The 21924-nt window shown below is 43.5% G+C and overlaps 1 protein-coding gene across 1 annotated transcript in view; it reads right to left on the bottom strand.

The window, feature by feature from the left end:
- The window catches only part of fbn2a (fibrillin 2a), a 217767-nt gene that overhangs the window by 142785 nt on the left and 53058 nt on the right, over window positions 1-21924 (bottom strand). The window contains exons 8-11 of the mRNA XM_031802448.1: window positions 18528-18653; window positions 9172-9324; window positions 5590-5850; window positions 4836-4979 (exon numbers count right to left, since the gene is read on the bottom strand). Coding sequence (XP_031658308.1) covers window positions 4836-4979; window positions 5590-5850; window positions 9172-9324; window positions 18528-18653 — 684 coding nt within the window. The remainder of the gene's footprint in view (window positions 1-4835; window positions 4980-5589; window positions 5851-9171; window positions 9325-18527; window positions 18654-21924) is intronic.

Here is a 21924-nt window from a genome sequence, read left to right as displayed (position 1 = left end):
ATATAACATCTATAGAAAAGACAGGAATGTCTACGGGGGAGGTGTTTCTGTATCTATTCAGAGCCATATTCCTGTAAAGCTCAGAGAGGATCTCATGACAATTGAAGTAGAAGTAGTGTGATTGCAGGTTCACCTGCCTCATCTGAAGCCTCTTCTTTCAGGGTGCTGCTGTAGAGCACCAAGTGCTAACAGTCAGTATCTGGAGAATATTTGTGTGGTGTTGGAAAAGCTCTCTGATGCTAACAGTCAGTATCTGGAGAATATGTGTGTGGTGTTGGAAAAGCTCTCTGATGCTAACAGTCAGTATGTGGAGAATATGTGTGTGGTGTTGGAAAAGCTCTCTGATGCTAACAGTCAGTATGTGGAGAATATGTGTGTGGTGTTGGAAAAGCTCTCTGATGCTAACAGAGAAATGTATTTTCTGGGTGACCTGAACATTGACTGGTTATCATCTAGCTGTCCTCTCAAAAGGAAGCTTCTTACTGTGACTAATGGCTGTAACACAGGGGTAGCCGACAGGTCAATCATGAGCTACCAGTATGGTAGCTCGCTGCCCACCTACGAGTAGCTCGCCAAACAATTCTGAAAGTACATGCAATTTTTACGTGTTCAACTGCAAACTTTTTAATTAAGAAATCTCACAAGTATCAAACACCACATGCTCCCAGCTACCAGAGGTGTGGACTCGAGTCACGAATATGATGACTTGGACTCGACTTTGACTTTAACACCAATGACTCGTGACTTGACTTGGATTTGAGCCTTATGACTCAACCTGACTTGATACCCTCCCCAAGCCCAAATACTAAAAATGAAGCTATTAAAAAAAGTGTGAATCGGACCCAGCAGCCAATCAAATTGTGCGTGGCAGTGCAGAGGAACGTCGGCGGGTGAATTCAGATGGAGCCCTTGGAAAGATGATACCCCCAAATTATTATTTTCGGCTATAAAGACAACGCTGTATCAACAAAAAAACGAATTGCAACTTGCAAAACGTGCAGGAAGAGAATTACAGACGGAGGCGCAACAACTTCCAACTTTGTTCGACATTTGAAGCTGCACAAAGAACGGTAAGTCGTGGCTAATATAGCCAACAGCTATATATTTTATTACGTTACTGGTGTACTATGTAGACTAACGTAACGTTAAATCAATGAGCCTCCACACAGTCAGTTAGTGCAGGAACGTGATCATTGCACCCAAGATTGAGCTACAACTGGCTAGGCAGTTGGTAGATCCTGCCTGACGTTCCTAAAACAAGGTTGGGCGATTGTGTACAAGCCGAGATAGCCCCATAGCGATCCTCGATAGTCGATCACTATTGGGGGGAGGGGGGGGGGGGGGGTCTTTCTCATGGCTACCCATGTATTTCCATGGAAACATAACATTAATTTGGAAAGTAATAAATATATAGATATTTTTAAAAGCATTCATGATTTGCGTAAATGTAATATACTAACTGTTACTCTTGTTAAAAATATGAAATTGTATTACATTGGGTGAAGAGCACGCGTAGCACATTCATCTCCTGCACATCTATCACTCCAGTGTTTTATTGGTATATTGTAATAACTTCGCCACCATGGCCTATTTATTGCCTTACCTCCCTTATCTTACCTCATTTGCACACACTGTATATAGACCTTTTCTACTGTATTATTGACTGTATGTTTTGTTTTTTCCATGTGTAACTCTGTGTTGTTGTTTGTGTCGAACTGCTTTGCTTTATCTTGGCCAGGTAGCAGTTGTAAATGAGAACTTGTTCTCCACTGGCCTACCTGGTTAAATAAAGGTGTTCTCAACTAGCCTACCTGGTTAAATAAAGGTGAAAAAAGAGCTCATTATGACTTGTTTAGGACTCAAAATTCAAAGTTAAAGACTTGAGACTTAACTTGATAATTGCCTTGGGACTTGACTTGGAACTTGAGTGCTAAGACTTGAGACTTACTTGTGACTTGGTCCCACCTCTGCCAGCTACTATCGAATCAATCAATCAAATTTTTTTAAACCTTTATTTAACTAGGCAAGTCAGTTAAGAACACATTCTTATTTTCAATGACGGCCTAGGAACAGTGGGTTAACTGCCTGTTCATGGGCAGAATGACAGATTTGTACCCTGTCAGCTTGGGGGTTTGAACTCGCAACCTTCTGGTTACTAGTCCAATGCTCTAACCACTAGGCTACGCTGCCACCCCAATAATTATGTTCACTCCTGGTTAGCCACTACATAGCTTCTTAAAAAGACAAAACTAACACAATATCTGCCAATTAATTTCCAGCAATATTGTCTGTCTGTCTGTTTGGTGCTTGCGTTTGTCAATCACTCTGTGTGTAGCCAGTTGATGTGATAACCATCCTGTGAGTTGACAGAAATACTTTCCCCCAAAACATTCTCAATGAAATGTTAACGGCAAAGTAGTCTTACCTGGCAGAAGTATATCATGAGCAAGTATATCATTTGTATCTATTATTTGCAAACATGAAATGAGCAGCAGCAGTCCAGAACCTTCGCTAAACCAGCACATTAGAGGCCACATGCCTCACTCGCTAGATGCCCAATTAAAGGGCCAGATATGCAATTAAAGGAGAATTACATAATTACAATTAATTAATTGGAAGGAAGCTAAAGTAATTCCACTACCTAAAAATAGTAAAGCACCCTTTCCTGGCTTTAACAAGTTTGCTGCCTGTTCTTAGAAAACTGATGGAGAAAATTGTGTTTGAACAAATACAATGCTATTTTTCAAAGAACAAGTTAAATACTGACTTTCAGCATGCTTATAGGGAAGGGCACTCAAGGGTACTCAACTTGTACTGCACTGACTCAGATGACTGATGATTGGCTAAAGGAAATTGATAATAAGATGATAGGTGGAGCTGGATTGTTAGATTTCAGTGCAGCCTTTGACGTTATTGATCATAATTTGCTATTGGCATGTAAATAGTGTGTAACTAGTATTTTGCGGTTGGCTCTTGGTGTCTTTCCCATTTATAACTTATTTATAACTATTATTTTATTTTATTTTAAATGTAATATCTTATGTTGTAATGGTCTATAAGTGTTCTGTACTTTGTAATGTATTTGTATGGTTTATGTGGAACCCAGGAAGAGTAGCTGCTGCATGTTCAGTAGCTAATGGCCCCCAGGAAGAATAGCTGCTGCATGTTCAGTAGCTAATGGCCCCCAGGAAGAGTAGCTGCTACATGTGCAGTAGCTAATGGCCCCCAGGAAGAGTAGCTGCTGCATGTGCAGTAGCTAATGGCCCCCAGGAAGAGTAGCTGCTACATGTGCAGTAGCTAATGGCCCCCAGGAAGAGTAGCTGCTGCATGTGCAGTAGCTAATGGCCCCCAGGAAGAGTAGCTGCTACATGTGCAGTAGCTAATGGCCCCCAGGAAGAGTAGCTGCTGCATGTTCAGTAGCTAATGGCCCCCAGGAAGAGTAGCTGCTACATGTGCAGTAGCTAATGGCCCCCAGGAAGAGTAGCTGCTGCATGTTCAGTAGCTAATGGCCTCCAGGAAGAGTAGCTGCTGCATGTGCAGTAGCTAATGGCCCACAGGAAGAGTAGCTGCTACATGTGCAGTAGCTACTGGCCCCCAGGAAGAGTAGCTGCTGCATGTGCAGTAGCTAATGGCCCCCAGGAAGAGTAGCTGCTACATGTGCAGTAGCTAATGGCCCCCAGGAAGAGTAGCTGCTGCATGTGCAGTAGCTAATGGCCCCCATGAAGAGTAGCTGCTGCATGTTCTGTAGCTAATGGCCCCCATGAAGAGTAGCTGCTGCATGTGCAGTAGCTAATGGCCCCCATGAAGAGTAGCTGCTGCATTTGCAGTAGCTAATGGCCCCCAGGAAGAGTAGCTGCTGCATGTTCAGTAGCTAATGGCACCCAGGAAGAGTAGCTGCTGCATGTGCAGTAGCTAATGGCCCCCAGGAAGAGTAGCTGCTGCATGTTCAGTAGCTAATGGCCCACAGGAAGAGTAGCTGCTGCATGTTCAGTAGCTAATGGCCCACCGGGAAGAGTAGCTGCTGAATGTTCAGTAGGTAATGGCCCCCAGGAAGAGTAGCTGCTACATGTTCAGTAGCTAATAAGGATCCTAATAAACTCAACTCAACATCTGTGGCTAGAAAGTGGACGTTCTGAGAGGACAGCTGGGAAGAGGGTCGATGGCCAATGGTCTTTCTGGGTTTGACTAATAACTCTTTACTTGAAATGTGCTGCCACAATGCTTTCTTATTGCTGAGCAGTATTGACAGAGCAAACCTGACTTTGTAACACCCACAGTGTTAACGCACCACAATGTTAACATCAAAACTTTTAAAGTGTATATATGGGATCATCTGAAAAAGTGTTGAAAGTCTAAAAAGTGTTGAAACATTTTAAAAGTGTTAGTCAATCAATCAAGAACACCAGAGTTCCTGGTATCCCAACCACTGTGGGCGTTGGAACTAACATTTTAAAAGTGTTAGTCAATCAATCAAGAACACCAGAGTTCCTGGTATCCCAACCACTCTGGGCGTTGAAACTAACATTTTAAAAGTGTTAGTCAATCAATCAAGAACACCAGAGTTCCTGGTATCCCAACCACTCTGGGAGTTGGAACTAACATTTTAAAAGTGTTAGTCAATCAATCAAGAACACCAGAGTTCCTGCTATCCCAACCACTCTGGGCGTTGGAACTAACATTTTAAAAGTGTTAGTCAATCAATCAAGAACACCAGAGTTCCTGGTATCCCAACCACTCTGGGCGTTGGAACTAACATTTTAAAAGTGTTAGTCAATCAATCGAAGACATGTATAAAAACACGTTTAATATATTGATGTATAATTACTATACTGTACCTGCACATTCTTGGCGAGTGTCCAGGGTGTAGCCGTTATTGCACTCGCAGCGGTAGCTAGAGCCCACGAGGATGCAGCGACTGTGCAGACACAGGTTGGGCAGCTGCTTACAGACGTTTATCGTCTGGTTCAGAGTCGCTGTGCCTGTCCAACATACCCCATTTTTTGATACCATTCCCCAGATCCATGCCTCGACACAATCCTGTCTAGGAGCTCTACGGACAATTCCTTCAACCCCCTGGCTTGGTTTTTGCTCTGACATGCACTGTCAACTGTGGGACCTTATATAGACATTTGTGTGGCTTTCCAAATTATGTCCAATCAATTGTAATTTACCACAGGTGGACTCCAATCAAGTTATAGAAACATCTTCTCAAGGATGATCAATCGAAACAGGATGCACCTGAGCTCAATTTCGAGTCTCATAGCAAAGGGTCTGAATACTTATGTAAATAAGGTATTTCTGTTTATTATTTTTAATACATTTGCAAACATTTCTAAAAACCTGTTTTCACTTTGTCATTATGGGGTATTGTGTGTAGATTGATGAGGATTTTATTTTATTTAATCCATTTTAGAATGAGGCTGTAATGTAACAAAATGTGGAAGAGGTCATGGGGTCTGAATACTTAATGAATGCTCTGCATATATATACTGTGCATGTCTTACAGCTTGCAGAGCCTATGCTCCTATGCTCCTATGCTCTATCTGTTGAATGTGTGGGTGCTTATAGTGCATGTGGAGGTTTCCTTACCTAAGTCTGGCCTTTGTCCATTTCCATTAGGAACCCCTTGGCCATTCAGTGTTGGATCGTAGCCACTGCTGGGTTTAGATGGATCATACCTACCATTGGGCCTGGATGGGTCATACCCCCCATTGGGTCTAGATGGATCATAGCCACCATTGGGTCTTTGAGGGATCAAAGGATTTAGAGGATTCATGGGGTTGGGTCTCCCTCCAAAGTCTCCATCTGGGTAGGGTAGGACTCCTTGGACACACAGCCGGCGGTACTCCTCTGGGGGACGGTGAGACAAAGGTCAAAATGTTAGTCAGCAATGAGAGGAAAGGTCATCTGGATGATGGTGGAACAGGTTTGAAATGTTCAAGCATCAATAGGTTAGACCGGCAGTAGAGGTCAAAGGTCAAAACTACAGTGTGCCTTGAAACAGATCATGTCTAAGGACACTAAGCCAAACTACTTCAAACCCTTGACTATGTCTCTCTTTGACATCAAAGTATCAAGTCAGTTGGTTGCTCCGAGAGCACACAAATACTCTCTAAAGCTCTCGATAAGATCTAAAGCAATCACAACCCACGGTCATGTTCTGTAGGCCACAACACAGCAACAATTTTGAAGATTTCATGAACATTATTGGACAAGTTCAAGTTCTCCTACGTTTCTCCCATTTTGTGCTTACCGAACATGACCCAGCAGACGTTTCGGCCCCCCACAAACATGAGTTGCTCACCCCTGTCCTCTAGACTTGAGATGAAACCAACCTGAGTTGCTCACCCCTGTCCTCTAGATTTGAGGTGAAACCAACCTGAGTTGCTCACCCCTGTCCTCTAGACTTGAGATGAAACCAAAGCAACACATGCCAGTGAAGTAGGAGTTGGAGGAGCAGATATCCTGTGTGCTATGCCCAGTCTGGGGTGAGAGCCAGAGGAAATGGGGGAGAGTGCCAGGGGCTTTCCGTGCCCTCCAGTCTGCCCTGACATCACCAAGGTAAAATTCTGTTACCGCCTGCAGCAGCTGAACACTATCTGTTACCACATGACAGGAGCTTTGAACTGGGCTCAGCATCAGATTCAGCGGTTCTCCAACCTGCCTCAGGTTTTCAAGGGCTTTTTACAATGAGGTGCAGTTGAGGGCAGAACTTACATAACTCTTTAATACAGAGAGATATAACGAGGGTTTTGACGTTGAAGTAGCTAATAATGATACAGAGAAATATAACTATGGAAATGTCTAAAGGTTTTGACGTTGAAGTAGTGTCATGGATCCCCCCCAGGTACTGCTGCTCATTCCGTTCACCAGCTCCGGAGGTCTACGTCACCGGCCTTCTAGGCGTCACTGAACTGGATTCATTACCACCAACCACAGACGGTCTTGTCTCATTCCCCACACCTGGTTCCCATTCCCCACACCTGGTTCCCATTCCCCACACCTGGTTCCCATTCCCCAAACCGGCTTCCCATTCCCCACACCTGGTTTCCATTCCCCACACCTGGTTCCCATTCCCCACACCTGGTTCCCATTCCCCACACCTGGTTCCTATTCCCCACACCTGGTTCCTATTCCCCACACCTGGTTCCCATTCCCCCTGATTAGTACAGTGGCAAGTAGAAGTATATGAACCCTTTGGAATTACCTGGACTTCTGTATAAATTGGTAATAAAATTTGATCTGATCTTCATCTAAGTCACAACAATAGACAAACACAGTCTGCTTAAACTAATAACACACAAACAATTATACATGTTCATGTCTTTATTGAACATACCGTGTAAACATTCACAGTTGCAGGGTGGGAAAAGTATGTGATCCCTTGGATTTAATAACTGGTCACCCCTCCTTTGGCAGCAATAACCTCAACCAAATGTTTTCTGTAGTTGCGAATCAGACCTGCACAACAGTCAGGAGGAACTTTGGAACATTCCTCTTTAAAAAACTACTTCAGTTTAGCAATATTCTTGGGATGTCTGGTGTGAACCGCTTTCTTTAGGTCATGCCACAGCATCTCAATCAGGTTGAGGTCAGGACTCTGATTGGGCCACTCCAGAAGGAGTGTTATCTTCTCTTGAAGCCATTCTGTCGTTGAATTACTTCTGTGTTTTGGGTCGTTGTCCTGTTGTATCACCCAACTTCTGTTGAGATTCAATTGGTGGACAGATAGCCTAACATTCTCCTGCAAAATGTCTTGATAAACTTGGGAATTAATTGTTCCGTCAACGATAACAAGCTGTCCAGGTCCTGAGGCAGCAAAGCAGCCCCAAACCATGATGCTCCCTCCACCAGACTTTACAGTTGGGATGAGGTTTTGATGTTGGTGTGTTGTGCCCTTTTAGTGCTGTGGAACATCCAGGTGCTATTTTGCTAACTTCAGACGTGCAGCAATGTTTTTTTGGACAGCAGTGGCATCTTCCGTGGTGTCCTCCCATGAACACCATTCTTGTTTAGTGTTTTACATATCGTAGACTCATCAACAGAGATGTTAGCATGTTCCAGAGATTTCTGTAAGTCTTTAGCTGACACTCTAGGATTCTTCCTAACCTCATTGAACATTCTGCGCTGTGCCCTTGCAGGCATCTTTGCAGGACGGCCACTCCTAGGGAGAGTAGCAACAGTGTTGAACTTTCTCCATTTATAGACAATTTGTCTTACCGCAGACTGATGAACATCAAGGCTTTTAGAGATACTTTTGTAAACCTGTCCAGCTTTAGACAAGTCGAGAATTCTTAAGTCTTCTGAGATCTCTTTGTTCGAGGCATGGTTCACATCAGGCAATGCTTCTTGTGAATAGCAAACTCAAATTTTGTGAGTGGTTTTTTATAGGTCAGGGCAGCTCTAACCAACATCTCCAATCTCGTCTCAATGATTGTACTCCAGCTTAACTGACTCCTGACTCCAATTAGCTTTTGGAGAAGTCATTAGCCTAGGGGTTCACATACCTTTTTCCAACCTTACACAGTGAATGTTTAAATTATGTATTCATTATAGACCTGAAAAATACAATAATTTGTGTGTTATTAGTTTAAGCAGACTGTGTTTGTCTGTTGTTGTGACTTAGAGGAAGATCAGATCTAATTTAATGACCAATTTATGCAGAAATACAGATAATTCCAAAGGGTTCACATACCTTTTCTTACCACTGTAAGTGTATATATGTGTCACTTTGTGACATCAGCTGATGTAAGAAGGGCTTTATAAATACATTTGATTGATTGAAATGTCTAAAGGTTTTGATGTTGAAGTAGCTAATAATGATAGTCATTCACACATGACACTGCATAGTGTATGGAGATAGGCAGCCCTGGTCCTAGAGAGCCAAATGATCTCAGGTGTTAGACTGAGCCCAGCACTAAGACACATATTAGCATCAAGCAGGGTCTTAATTGAATCAATTAGCTAAGTCAAGGCCATAACTGATTGACTCAAGTGTTTTGGAACCAAAGCATGTAACCTCAAGATATGATAGTCTATTGAGTAGAATAGGAGATTATCACTACTAATAAATTAAATATCTTCATTGTAAATGCTTCATCACACTAACTAAGAACCAGGCTTGCCAACCAAACATTGGCATAGGGGGAATATTATAGATCGGTGACTCACCTGATCGTCGGGCGGGGCATATTTCAGGCAGTGCCCCTCGTGCCCAGCAGCGTCCACTGTCACAGCAGCATGTGGCCTTACTGAAGAGGCCGGGCAGCTCCTGGGCACAGCGGCCGTTCAGCAGACCCCCGAAACACGAGCCTGCCTGCTGGTCTGAGAGAGAGGGAATCACACAGTTAACACATACTGTACACCTTGTCATAGGTGAGTAGGATGCTGTCACAGACACACATTGTCCCAGGGTGAGAGGCAGACGAACAGGCAGAACGACAGGGCGACAGCGAGACAGGCAGACAGCGAGACAGGCAGACAGCGAGACAGGCAGACAGCGAGACAGGCAGAACGACAGGGCGACAGCCAGACAGGCAGACAGCGAGACAGGCAGACAGCGAGACAGGCAGAACGACAGGGCGACAGCCAGACAGACAGGCAGGCAGCGAGACAGGCAGACAGCGAGGCAGGCAGACAGCGAGACAGGCAGAACGACAGGGCGATAGCCAGACAGACAGGCAGGCAGCGAGACAGGCAGACAGCGAGGCAGGCAGACAGACAGGCACATCCACAAGCCGTTGCGTGGTGTATGGGTACATGCCTAATAATTCACCCAATGTTTCGAAATATGCTAATTCATCCTTCTCATACCTTTACCACTTGAATTCCGCAACACTGTTGCTAATTTCACTCAGCTAATAGCTGCTTCCTTTCACCCTGCGACCTATGGCGACCTTTTTGTCGTAAATACTTTGACATCGTTTTCACATGACTCCTTGATGTGGACGACATGTGAAATATTACAGACATCTATCAGGGGCATTTTAGATGAAGTCAAAACACACTGTCATCCCTGAAAATGAAGCGTTTGGTGTTTTTTTGCTACTTCGGTTCCTGAAAACACAGTGTCCTTTCTCCTAAGCAGCCAGCCCATGACAAACACTGGTATGTGTGTTGTACTGCTGTAATTAAGGCAATAACAAGACTGTTGGTACATAGTTACTAAATACTTTGTAATGACATACAAATGCAGTGGAACAGATGTTGATATTTTGCTATTGCACAAGTGGAACAGTGTTGTTTTTTGGGGGAGGGGGATGTTTTTTTTTAAAACCTTTTTTTAACTGGATTCTTTAGACATTCCGAATAGTGGAAAAAATGCATGTTGGAGGAAAATAGCACCACTACACATTATTACTAACCCAAACAGAGTGGGGGAACAATGGGCCTTCCACACCTTCAGAGAAGGGCTAAGGATTTATAAAATAATAATTACAATAATATAATAATAATAATGCTAATTATAATATTATTTTCAATGATGTTCTGATTTTCATCTTTTCAGTTTTTGTTGGAAAGTAAGGGTTAACACTGCTGGTCTCTGGGGAGATACATCTAGTCAGACATTGGCTAGGCCATCTGAAGCTAGATAAAGGCAACTGCCATTCAACTGTATTAGGGCAAAATTTTGGAGTGACAGTGGAATCAGCCAATCACATTTCGACTTAATGGGCGGGACCGTTTTTACAAAAATGTATGGAAACTTCTGTCTTCTTGAAGGCCAACATGTCACTGTGCAATACCGAGCAGTAGTTTTCCTTACGGTATAGCTAGCTAGCTTTTGTTTTGTGCTAGTTTGCAGCGGCTGCAGCAGGTATCCAACACTGAGTCACGACCGAGTACGAATGTATCCGACTCTGAGACAAGACCGAGTACGAATGTATCCGACACTGAGACAAGGCCGAGTACGAATGTATCCGACACTGAGACAAGACCGAGTATGAATGTATCCGACACTGAGTCACGACCGAGTACGAATGTATCTGACACTGAGACAAGACCGAGTACGAATGTATCCGACACTGAGTCACGACCGAGTACGAATGTATCCGACACTGAGTCACGACCGAGTACGAATGTATCCGACACTGAGACAAGGCCGAGTACGAATGTATCCGACACTGAGACAAGACCGAGTACGAATGTATCCGACACTGAGACAAGACCGAGTACGAATGTATCCGACACTGAGACAAGACCGAGTACGAATGTATCCGACACTGAGACAAGACCGAGTACGAATGTATCCGACACTGAGACAAGACCGAGTACGAATGTATCCGACACTGAGACAAGACCGAGTACGAATGTATCCAACACTGAGTCAAGACCGAGTACGAATGTATCCGACACTGAGTCAAGACCGAGTACGAATGTATCCGACACTGAGACAAGACCGAGTACGAATGTATCCGACTCTGAGACAAGACCGAGTACGAATGTATCTGACTCTGAGACAAGACCGAGTATGAATGTATCTGACTCTGAGACAAGACCGAGACACTCAATATGTGGTCTCGAGACTGGACTTGAGTACTACAACACTGCAGTGGAATTCACACACGTACACACACACACATTGATCTTATAGTCAGTTAACATACAAAAGACACATACGTAGGCACACACACATACAAACAGTAGGCCCCCCCCCACACACACACACACACGAGGTACTGTGGACACACACACACAGTACTTCAGCTTGGTGTCGCCAGAAATCCCCTTTTTAAACACAAAACATTTATGGCTGCATATTTCGACAGTGTGGCGTGAGAGGTGGCTGAGCATCCTACGGTAGCCTGGCTGGCTCTACTGTATATAGGTCAGCAGGGAACTTCTGAAGAACGAGAGTGTGAGTCCCAAATGTCACCCTATTCCCTATTATATAGTGCACTACTTTTGACCAAAGGCCCATACGGTGCAGCCCTAGTCTTGTCTGACATCCGTGGCTCGAAGGCCTGTATGCACATGTGGGCCTCAATAAAGAGCATGTTATTTTTTGTTCTAGATACAGTAGAGACCCTGTGATTAAAGTACACATTCAGGAATGTAACATGCAGAGTTACATTGTATCACCACAATTGAAATGCTGAAATGCACATATGTTGTAATTATATCTGCATCCACAACATGTCAGTCACGGGGGTGGGGGTGGGGGTGGGGGGGGGGGTTGTAATTGATTACTAATGTATTTCACAATGCTCCAACAAAAACATAACCCTGACCATAGAAATGATATCCAAAATAAATATACAACCATTGGGAAAAATCAAGGGGAATCCACATCACATCAGCCAATCGCAAACCAAAACCCAGATGTTACCATCACTTGACTTGCACAGCTAAACGTTTATGTTATTTTTCTAATTTGCAAATAAATGCAGAATGCCAATTGGCTCCTTTCATTGTTCTAGTGGTCATAAGGATGGATTCTATCGGAGACCATAAACCTGTACTCACACGCACAGCAGTGTTCTAGTGGTCATAAGGATGGATTCTATCGGAGACCATAAACCTGTACTCACACGCACAGCAGTGTTCTAGAATATTGGACCGTTGACTTTCATATTTTCCGAATTAATCAGCGCGGCTCAAGCAATTTCTCCAACTGTCAACACATTCAGATGAATAGAGGAGGTATACATGGAGCCGCATTGGTTGGGAATTGTGGGAAAGTATGTGTTCGGGCTGTACGTTGGTTTTAGAGCCGCGTAGATGTCACAAAGGGATGCAGACTGTCGCGTCTCTGCGTCTTTGCACTCTGAATTACGCTTAATAAGAACACTCTCTAAGGAGCCTCACCCGTCCCCTATGTACAGGTCTAGCATCAGCTTCCCCTCCCCCAATCCGAACCTTAAGCATTAATAAGGGAAATGCAAAACTGACCCAAGATCAGCATCTAGGGGCAACTTGCCCTTATTTTATTTATTCCACCTTTATTTAACCAGGTAGGCTAGTTGAGAACAAGTTCTCATTTACAACTGCGACCTGGCCAAGATAAAGCAAAACAGTGTGACACAAACAACACAGACTTACACATGGAATAAACAAACATACAGTCAATAATACAGTAGAAAAAAGTCTATATACAATGTGTGCAAATGAGGTAGGATAAGGGAGATATGGCAATAAAGAGGCCATAGTGGCGAAATAATTACAATATAGCAATTAAACACTGGAGTGATAGATGTGCAGAAGATGAATGTGCAAGTAGAGATACTGGGGTGCAAAGGCTTAAAATAAATAACAGTATGGGGATGACGTAGTTGGATGGACTATTTACAGATGGGATATGTACAGGTGCAGTGATCTGTGAGCTGCTATGACAGCTGGTGTTTAAAGTTAGTGAGGGAGATATGAGTCTCCAGCTTCAGTGATTATTGCAGTTCGTTCCAGTCATTGGCAGCAGAGAACTGGAAGGAAAGACGGCTAAAGGAGGAATTGGCTTCAGGGGTGACCAGTGAAATATACCTGAAATATACCTGCTGGACCGAGTGCTATGGGTGGGTGTTGCTATGATGACCATGGAGCTGAGATAAGGCGGGGCTTTACCTAGCAAAGACTTATAGATGACCTGGAGCCAGTGGGTTTGGCGACGAATATGAAGTGAGGGCCAGCCAACGAGAGCATACAGGTCGCAGTGGTGGGTAGTATATGGGGCTTTGGTGACAAAACGGATGGCACTGTGATAGACTACATCCAATTTGCGGAGTAGAGTGTTGGAGGATAGTCAGTTTTACGAGGGTATGTTTGGCAGCATTCGTGAAGGAGGCTTTGTTTGCGAAATAGGAAGCCAATTCTAGATTTAATTTTGGATTGGAGATGCTTAATGTGAGTTTGGAAGGAGAGTTTACAGTCTAACCAGACACCTAGGTATTTGTAGTTGTCCACATAAGTCAGAACCGTCCAGAGTAGTGATGCTGGACGAGCGGGCAGCTGTGGGCAGCGATCGGTTGAAGAGCATGTAAGTGCAGTTGGAGGCTACGGAAGGAGTGTGGTATGGTATTGAAGCTCGTCTGGAGGTTAGTTAACACAGTGTCCAAAGAAAGGCCAGAAGTATACAGAATGGTGTCGTCTGCGTAGAGGTGGATCAGAGAATCACAGGCAGCAAGAGCGACATTATTGATGTATACATAGAAAAGAGTTGGCCCGAGAATTGAACCCTGTGGCACCCCCATAGAGACTGCCAGAGGTCCGGACAACAGTGTGTCCGATTTGACACACAGAACTCTGTCTGAGAAGTAGTTGGTGAACCAGGCGAGGCAGTCATTTGAGAAACCAAGGCTGTTGAGTCTGCCGATAAGAATGTGGTGATTGACAGAGTCGAAAGCCTTGGCCAGGTCGATGCACAGTATTGTCTCTTATCGATGGCAGTTATGATATTGTATAGGACCTTGAGTGTGGCTGAGGTGCACCCATGACCAGCTCGGAAACCAGATTGCATAGCATAGAAGGTACGGTGTGATTCGAAATGGTCGATGATCTGTTTGTTAACTTGGCTTTCGAAAACCTTAGAGAGTCAGGGTAGGATAGATATAGGTCTGTAGAAGTTTGGGTCTAGATTGTGTCCCCCGTTGAGGAGGGGGATGACCGAGGCAGATTTCCAATCTTTGGTGATCTCAGACGATACGAAAGAAAGGTTAAACAGGCTAGTAATAGGGGTTGCAACAATTTCTGCGGATAATTTTAGAAAGAGAGGGTCCAGATTGTCTAGCCTGGCTTATTTGTAGTGGTCCAGACTTTGCAGCTCTTTCAGAGCATCAGCTATCTAGATTTGGGTGAAGGAGAAATGGGGGAGGCTTGGGCAAGTTGCTGTTGGGGGGCAGGGCTGTTGACCGGGGTAGAGGTGGAAAGCATGGCCAGCCGTAGAAAAATGCTTATTGAAATTCTCAATTTTAGTGGATTTATCAGTGGTGACAGTGTTTCCTAGCCTCAGTGCAGTGGGCAGCTGGGAGGAGGTGCTCTTATTCTCTATGGACTTAACAGTGTCACAGAACTTGTTGGAGTTTGTGCTACAGGATGCTAATTTCTGTTTGAAAAGGCTAGCCTTTGCTTTCCTAACTGCCTATGTTAACTAACCCCTACACCACCATAACCTTTGCCAACCCTCTTGGAGAGCTACTTTTGTTCCAGCCAAACACACCTGGCTGGGCCGTATTAATTAGGAATCAAAACTAAGAAAACGGACGGAAACAGAGAGGGACTCCCTGAACTTGTCCAATGAGGAACACTTGTTTTGCTACAAACATTTTGCTACATTGTGCTCTTGTAACCGTATAGCTTCCGTCCCTCTCCTCGCACCTACCTGGGCTCGAACCAGGGACCCTCTGCACACATCGACAACTGACACCCTCGAAGCATCATTACACATCACTTCACAAAAGCAGAGCAAGCGGAACAACTACTTCACGGTCTCAGAGCGAGTGACGTCACCAATTGAAACGCTATTAGCACAAACCACCGCTAACTAGCTAGCCATTTCACATCGGTTACACTCTAATGAATACTGCCCTGGTTCTACTAATCAGCTGCTGATCAGAACCTTGATTAGCTGTATCAGGGCTGGAGGGCTTTAACAAAAAACCTTTATTCCCTGTCGCTTCACTAATTGACAAAGTAGTCCACAAACCTTGTGTGCTATAGATCTACATCCAACACTAATGAAAAGACTAACCAAACCCAGGAGCTTGCTACGTCTGATCTAATCTAATAGAGTCTGTTCAGTGTTCTTTTGTTGGTCTTTCTGAGGGCTGAGGGAGAGAGGGAAAGAGCTAGGGGTTGAGGGAGGAAGAGAGTGGGACCAGTGCAATGTACTTTATCTCTGGAGCTGGTTATCTGCTAATGGCTGTCCTGGAGAGACAGAGGAGCCAGAGACAAGGCAACAGGCCAGACCGGCAAATGCCTTAAGCTCTGGAGACGAGGGCTGCGTCCCAAATTGCCTATGGGCTTTGGTCAAAAGTAGTGCACTACCTAGGGAATAGGGCCTCATTTGGGACACAAACGAGGGGGCTTCCAGCTGTTAAACCACATTTCCTCTCTTACTCTTTGGACGGTCTTTCTTTCTGTACAAAAATGTTGACCTTGATAAAATACCTATTATCTAGAATCATCTCTACATACAGACGTCAAAGTTGAATGTCATTTTGCAGCATGAAACCACCCCACTTGACACGTCATCCTTTACCTTGACCTTGATGGGTTTGGGTCCAGCTGCTGACACTGTTTGATCTCTACCCAACACACACACACACACACACACACACACACACACAAAGTCCTCCTCCCCCCCATTCTCCACTTGTCAGAGCATGCTTCAGATGGAGGGGTAGCCTAGCCTGGCCTGGTCTGGTTTTCTCCCCTGGATCATCCTGGTAACCCTAACCATAACCCTGGTAACCATAACAATAAAAAATGGGGCGGCAGGGTAGCTTAGTGGTTAGAGCGTTGGACTAGTAACCGGAAGGTTGCAAGTTCAAATCCCTGAGCTGACAAGGTACAAATCTGTCGTTCTGCCCCTGAACAGGCAGTTAACCCACCGTTCCTAGGCAGTCATTGAAAATAAGAATTTGTTCTTAACTGACTTGCCTGGTTAAATAAAGGTAAATAACACTAACCGTAACCCTGCTCTGTAGTTTGTAATTGGCCCAGACACACAACAGTACAGGAGAGAGAGAGAAAAACTAAGAAGAGAGAGAGTTCATATTGTTTATTTCACTTGCTTTGGCAATGCAAAACATATGTTTCCCATGGCAATAAAACCCCTTAAATTGAATTGAGAGAGAGAGTGACACTGAGAGAGTGAGAGTGACATGGAGAGAGAGAGTGACACAGAGTGTGAGAGAGAGAGACACACACACACAAGGCTCCTGATGGGCCTTTCTAATTCACATGAGCTGCTGATGGAGTAAGAGAGAGCGGGGTCTCGGGCTTCGGGTTCGATGACATGGGTTGTTAACAAGAAACCTGATGACAATGACTTGCACCTTTCTTTCCAAGCCAGCAGTGGAGAGACACTGCCGTTTAGCCTCCCCGTCTCAACATTCCGAGTATCTCTGGTGAGGATTGGGGTTAGTGGGGAACTTTCAGTCATAAAATAGGTGGTGATAGCCACCTGTAGTCCTATACTACAAGGCCAAAGGTTTCATGTACAGTAAATATGGAATAGCTTCAAACCTCATGATGGGTGGACGAATACCAATGATTAAGTGCTTTTGATTTATTTATTTTTAAGTCTACCTTTACTTATCCAGGTAAATGTACTAAAAATCTAATCCCTTTTTCAAAATAATCTGGTCTTTATAACATAGGTTATCGTGCACAAGTTCCATTTCTAAAAAGCAACTATATACAATTTACCAGAGTTACCATCTAAGCCACCAACCATGAGTAAATAAGATGACTAGCTATGTGGTAGGCCATTATGATGGAATGACTGGGGCTAAGTCACAATAAAGATTTCTGGATGAATGGGCTTTAACACAAGGGGAACACCAAATCCAATATCCGCAAACAGGAAGAGTGGACAGAGAGAGAAACAGAGAGACAGAGAGACAGAGCGAAGAAAGAGACAGAGAGACAGAGTGAAGATAGAGAGAGAGAGAAAGAGTTAGAGAGTGGACAGAGAGAGAGAGTTAGAGAGAGACAGAGAGAAAGAGTTAGAGAGAGGCAGAGTTAGACAGAGAGACAGAGCGAAGAAAGAGACAGAGAGACAGAGAGAAGATAGAGAGAGAGAGACAGATAGACAGAACAAAGATAGAGAGAGAGAGAGAGAGAGAGACAGACAGAGAGAGAGAACACAGAGAACAGAGAGAGAGAGAGAGAGAGAGAGAAAGACTTAGAAATAGTTAGATAGAGACAGAACACAGAGTACAGAGAGAGACAGAGAGACATAGCGAAGAGAGAGAGAGAGAGAGAGAGAGAGAGAGAGAGAGAGAGAGAGAGAGAGAGAGAGAGAGAGAGAGAGAGAAAGAGTTAGAGACAGAACACAGAGTACAGAGAAAGAGAGAGATCGAGAGAGACTGCCTGTAGTTACACACTGAGTAAATGAATCTGAGAGGAACTGGTGGTCAGCAGTCTCAGCACTGTGCAGATTACACAGGGATAATACTGCACCTGAAACAACACACACACACGCACGCGCACACACACAGATGGGAAAAAAACACACACATGCCCACACAGAAACACACACACACACATGCCCAGCTGCGCACACACACACACACACACACACAGTGGGTAACGTGAAAGTCAAGCTTAAGCCTAAGGCTATGGGTAAATGAAAATAAATCCAGTTTCTGGTAATGTGGACTAATACCCAAACAATACATCACCCAGATGCTAGCAGGACTACCAGATGCTAGCATGACTACCAGATGCTAGCAGGACTACCAGATGCTAGCAGGACTACCAGATGCTAGCAGGACTACCAGATTTACATTGGATGAGTGTTAAAACCACTACTAGAGAAAAGATACACGTAGATCCACTAAACTTTCTGGTTTCTACTAGAATCTACTTACCAATGCAGCGAGTTTTGTCAGGAGATGGGATGTAGCCAGAGGGACAAACACAAGAGTAACTGCCCACCGAGTTGAAACACTGTCCTCCGTCACAAATGCGGGAAATGGTGACACACTCATCCACATCTGACAGGAAAGAGATACATGTTATAACCCGGTGTCTCATTGGTGTCAGACAGCAAGGAAAATCTTTGACTAATGTATCACCTATGACTAAATGTCATATTTTTTGAAATGTCTATTTTCTACATTCTCAACGTGTATGTGAATAAAATACTGTAAGCTATAATTCCCAATCTCCACAATACACAAAACAACACAAAATTAAAGACCACATTTTTCACAAATTTATTTCACAAATAGGGACAAATTTACATTTTCTGTATATACTGCTGCCTACACAATTGCCCCTTGTGGGATAAATAAGGTATTTTGAATATTTTGAAGGGGCTACAGTAAGGCTACGCCCCAAATAGCACCCTATTCCCTATATAGTGCACTACATACGTACTAGGTTGTCATTTGGGACTCATCCCCTAAGCCAGTACTGTGCTGAATGGCCTCTCACTGTTAATCCCAGTGTATATCTTTACAAAGAGTGACTTGCACTTGAAGAATCCAAAGCATGTTGGAGAGGCAGTAAAAAAAGAGAGGGAAAAGCGTGAGAGGAGGTTCGTATTTACCTTTGTCACTGAAACAGTGGGCTCAGTGTTGGGACTGTTACCTCAGTAAACTACAGTCTGCAGCACTAACATACTGGACCAAGTCTCAAAAAGAAAAAAAACAACTTGGAGAGAGGAAGACGCCATTTTGAGACTTCAAGGGAAGGAACGTCTCAATGTTCAGGTAGTTTTTGTTGTTGTCCTGTTTCAAAATTGATGTCTTTTGCCAAGAATTGATTTCCAAAGGTAATCAATTCCATTACTTGCTGAACCTCAAACAGTAAAATAGAACACTCAGTTCTACCATGCACCAATCTAAGACGTTCTAAACCATTTAGGGTCACCTGATCAGTACTAATCCCAATAGGCAAACAAAGAGCTGAATTTGACCAACGTTTATTAATTTATTTTATTTTATCTAACTAGGCAAGTCAGTTAAGAATAAATTCTTCTTTTCAATCACGGCCTAGGAACAGTGCGTTAACTGCCTTTTTCAGGGACAGAAGGACAGATATTTACCTTGTTAGCTCGGAGGATTCGATCATGCAACCTTTCGGTTACTAGTCCAACGCTCTAATCACTAGGCTACCCTAGAGTCTACCCGAGTAGACTCCACACTGAAAGAAAGTGACCTCAAGGATACTTCTTTGATTCTAACTGTGTTGACTTTTTAAATGCTAGACACAACAAGTTGCTATTTGAAATATAAACACATAGACAATACGACCATTGTTTAAGAGGATGTAATTAGAATGAGCGGTTTTGTAAATAAGTACCTTGCACCTAGAGGGTGAAACAGACGTATGTTATAGACTAACTGAGATATTTACGTAAATGATAGACGAACTGAGAAGATTAAAGAGACTGTAGGAGGATAGCAATTAGCCATGAGGCTAACACAACAACGGGAATTAGCGAGGGTCGAGCCAGGCCTAAAAAAGCCCAAGGAATTTACAAGACTGTAATTACGAAGTTCTAAACAGCTGGTTAAGTGTCTTGGACTCTGAAATGGTTTCAGAGGAAAGCCTTGTCATGAGTAGGCATTAGGCTAAGGCCAAAAGGCAGAAGGCCTAACATACGGCTTGCATAGAGGAACGTTGGGAGTTTGAGTGTTTAAGTTGAAAGTGTGGTATTTCAGTTTTAAACCTAAAACCTGCCGTTTATCCTTACCGACAACCTTGTTCCTGGAGAGCTACCGTCCTGTAGGTTTTCACTCCAACCCTGTTCCTGGAGAGCTACCATCCTGTAGGTCAACTCCAACCCTGTTCCTGGAGAGCTACTGTCCTCTAGGTTAACCTTAACCATGTTCCTGGAGAGCTACTGTCCTCTAGGTTAACCTTAACCCTGTTCCTGGAGAGCTACTGTCCTCTAGGTTTTCACTCCAACCCTAATCTAGAAAACCTGATTCTAATAATTAGCCAGGTTAGTTACAACTGGGGTTGGAGTTAAAACCTACAAGAGGGTAGTTCTACAGGAACAGGGTTGGAGAGCCCTGCCTTAAACTCTCAAAGTTATAACTCACCCTAACCCTAGAGGTTCTTGAGTTCTATACAGTCATAATCTTTACGAGCTAAAGAAATAATTGTAACGATGCATGTCCATAAATCACAGTTCTGCCGTTTGCTTCGGTTTAGACAAACGTTACATATAGACCAGATTTGATGAGATCATGTTGCTAACATCCACTTCTCACCCACTTCTCACTACATCCTCTTACTCTTTCATTCCATGTACCCAGTGTGTTCACAAAGATTTCACACCCCTTGACTTTTTCCACATTTTGTTGTATTACAGGCTGAATTTAAAATGGATTACATTTAGATTTTTGTTCACTGCCCTACCTAAAATACCCCATAATGTCATGTAGAATTATGTTTGTTTTATTGTTTGTAAATGTATTAAAAAAGAAAAGCTGAAATGTCTATAAGTCAATAAGTCCTCAAACCCCTTTGTTATGGCAGGATTAAAAATGTGCTTAACAAGTTACTTAATAGGTTGTATGGACTCACTCTGTGTGCAATAGAGTTTTACATAACAATTATCTGTAAGGTCACTCAGTCAAGCAGTGAATTTTAAACACAGATTTAACCACAAAAGAACAAGGAGGTTTTCCAATGCAAAGAAGGGCACCTATTGGTAGATGGGTAAAAAAAAGTCTGACATTGAATATCCGTTTGAGCAGGGTGAAGTTATTAATTACACTTTGGATGGATCAATACACACAGTTACTACAAAGATACAGGCGTCCTTCCTACCTCAGTTGCCGGAGAACAAGGAAACCACTCAGGGATTTCACCATGAGGCCAATGGTGACTTCAAAACAGTTAAGTTTAATGGCTGTGATATGAGAAAACGTAGGACTGATCAACAACATTGTAGTTATTCCACAATACTAAGCTGTTTGCAACGAGGCACTAAAGTAATAGAGCAAAACATTTGGCAAAGCAATTAAGGTTTTGTACTGAATACTTCGTGTTATATTTGGGGCAAATCCAATCAACACATAATTGAGTACCTCTCTCCATATTTTCAAGCATAGTGTTATCATGTTATGGGTATGCTCGTAATCGTTAAGGATGTTTTTTAGGATAAAAAAATAAACGGAATGGAGCTAAGCACAGGAACAAATCCTAGAGGAAAACCTGGTTCAGTCTGCTTTCCACTGGGAGATTAATTCAGCAGGACAATAACCTAAAACACAAGGCCAAATCTACACTGGAGTTGCTTACCAAGAA

The sequence above is a fragment of the Oncorhynchus kisutch genome, linkage group LG23 (assembly GCF_002021735.2).
Source record: "Oncorhynchus kisutch isolate 150728-3 linkage group LG23, Okis_V2, whole genome shotgun sequence".
In the NCBI taxonomy this organism is placed as follows: domain Eukaryota; kingdom Metazoa; phylum Chordata; class Actinopteri; order Salmoniformes; family Salmonidae; genus Oncorhynchus; species Oncorhynchus kisutch.
Note: the sequence above shows the minus strand (reverse complement) of the source record. Positions and strands in the feature narration are given on the sequence as shown.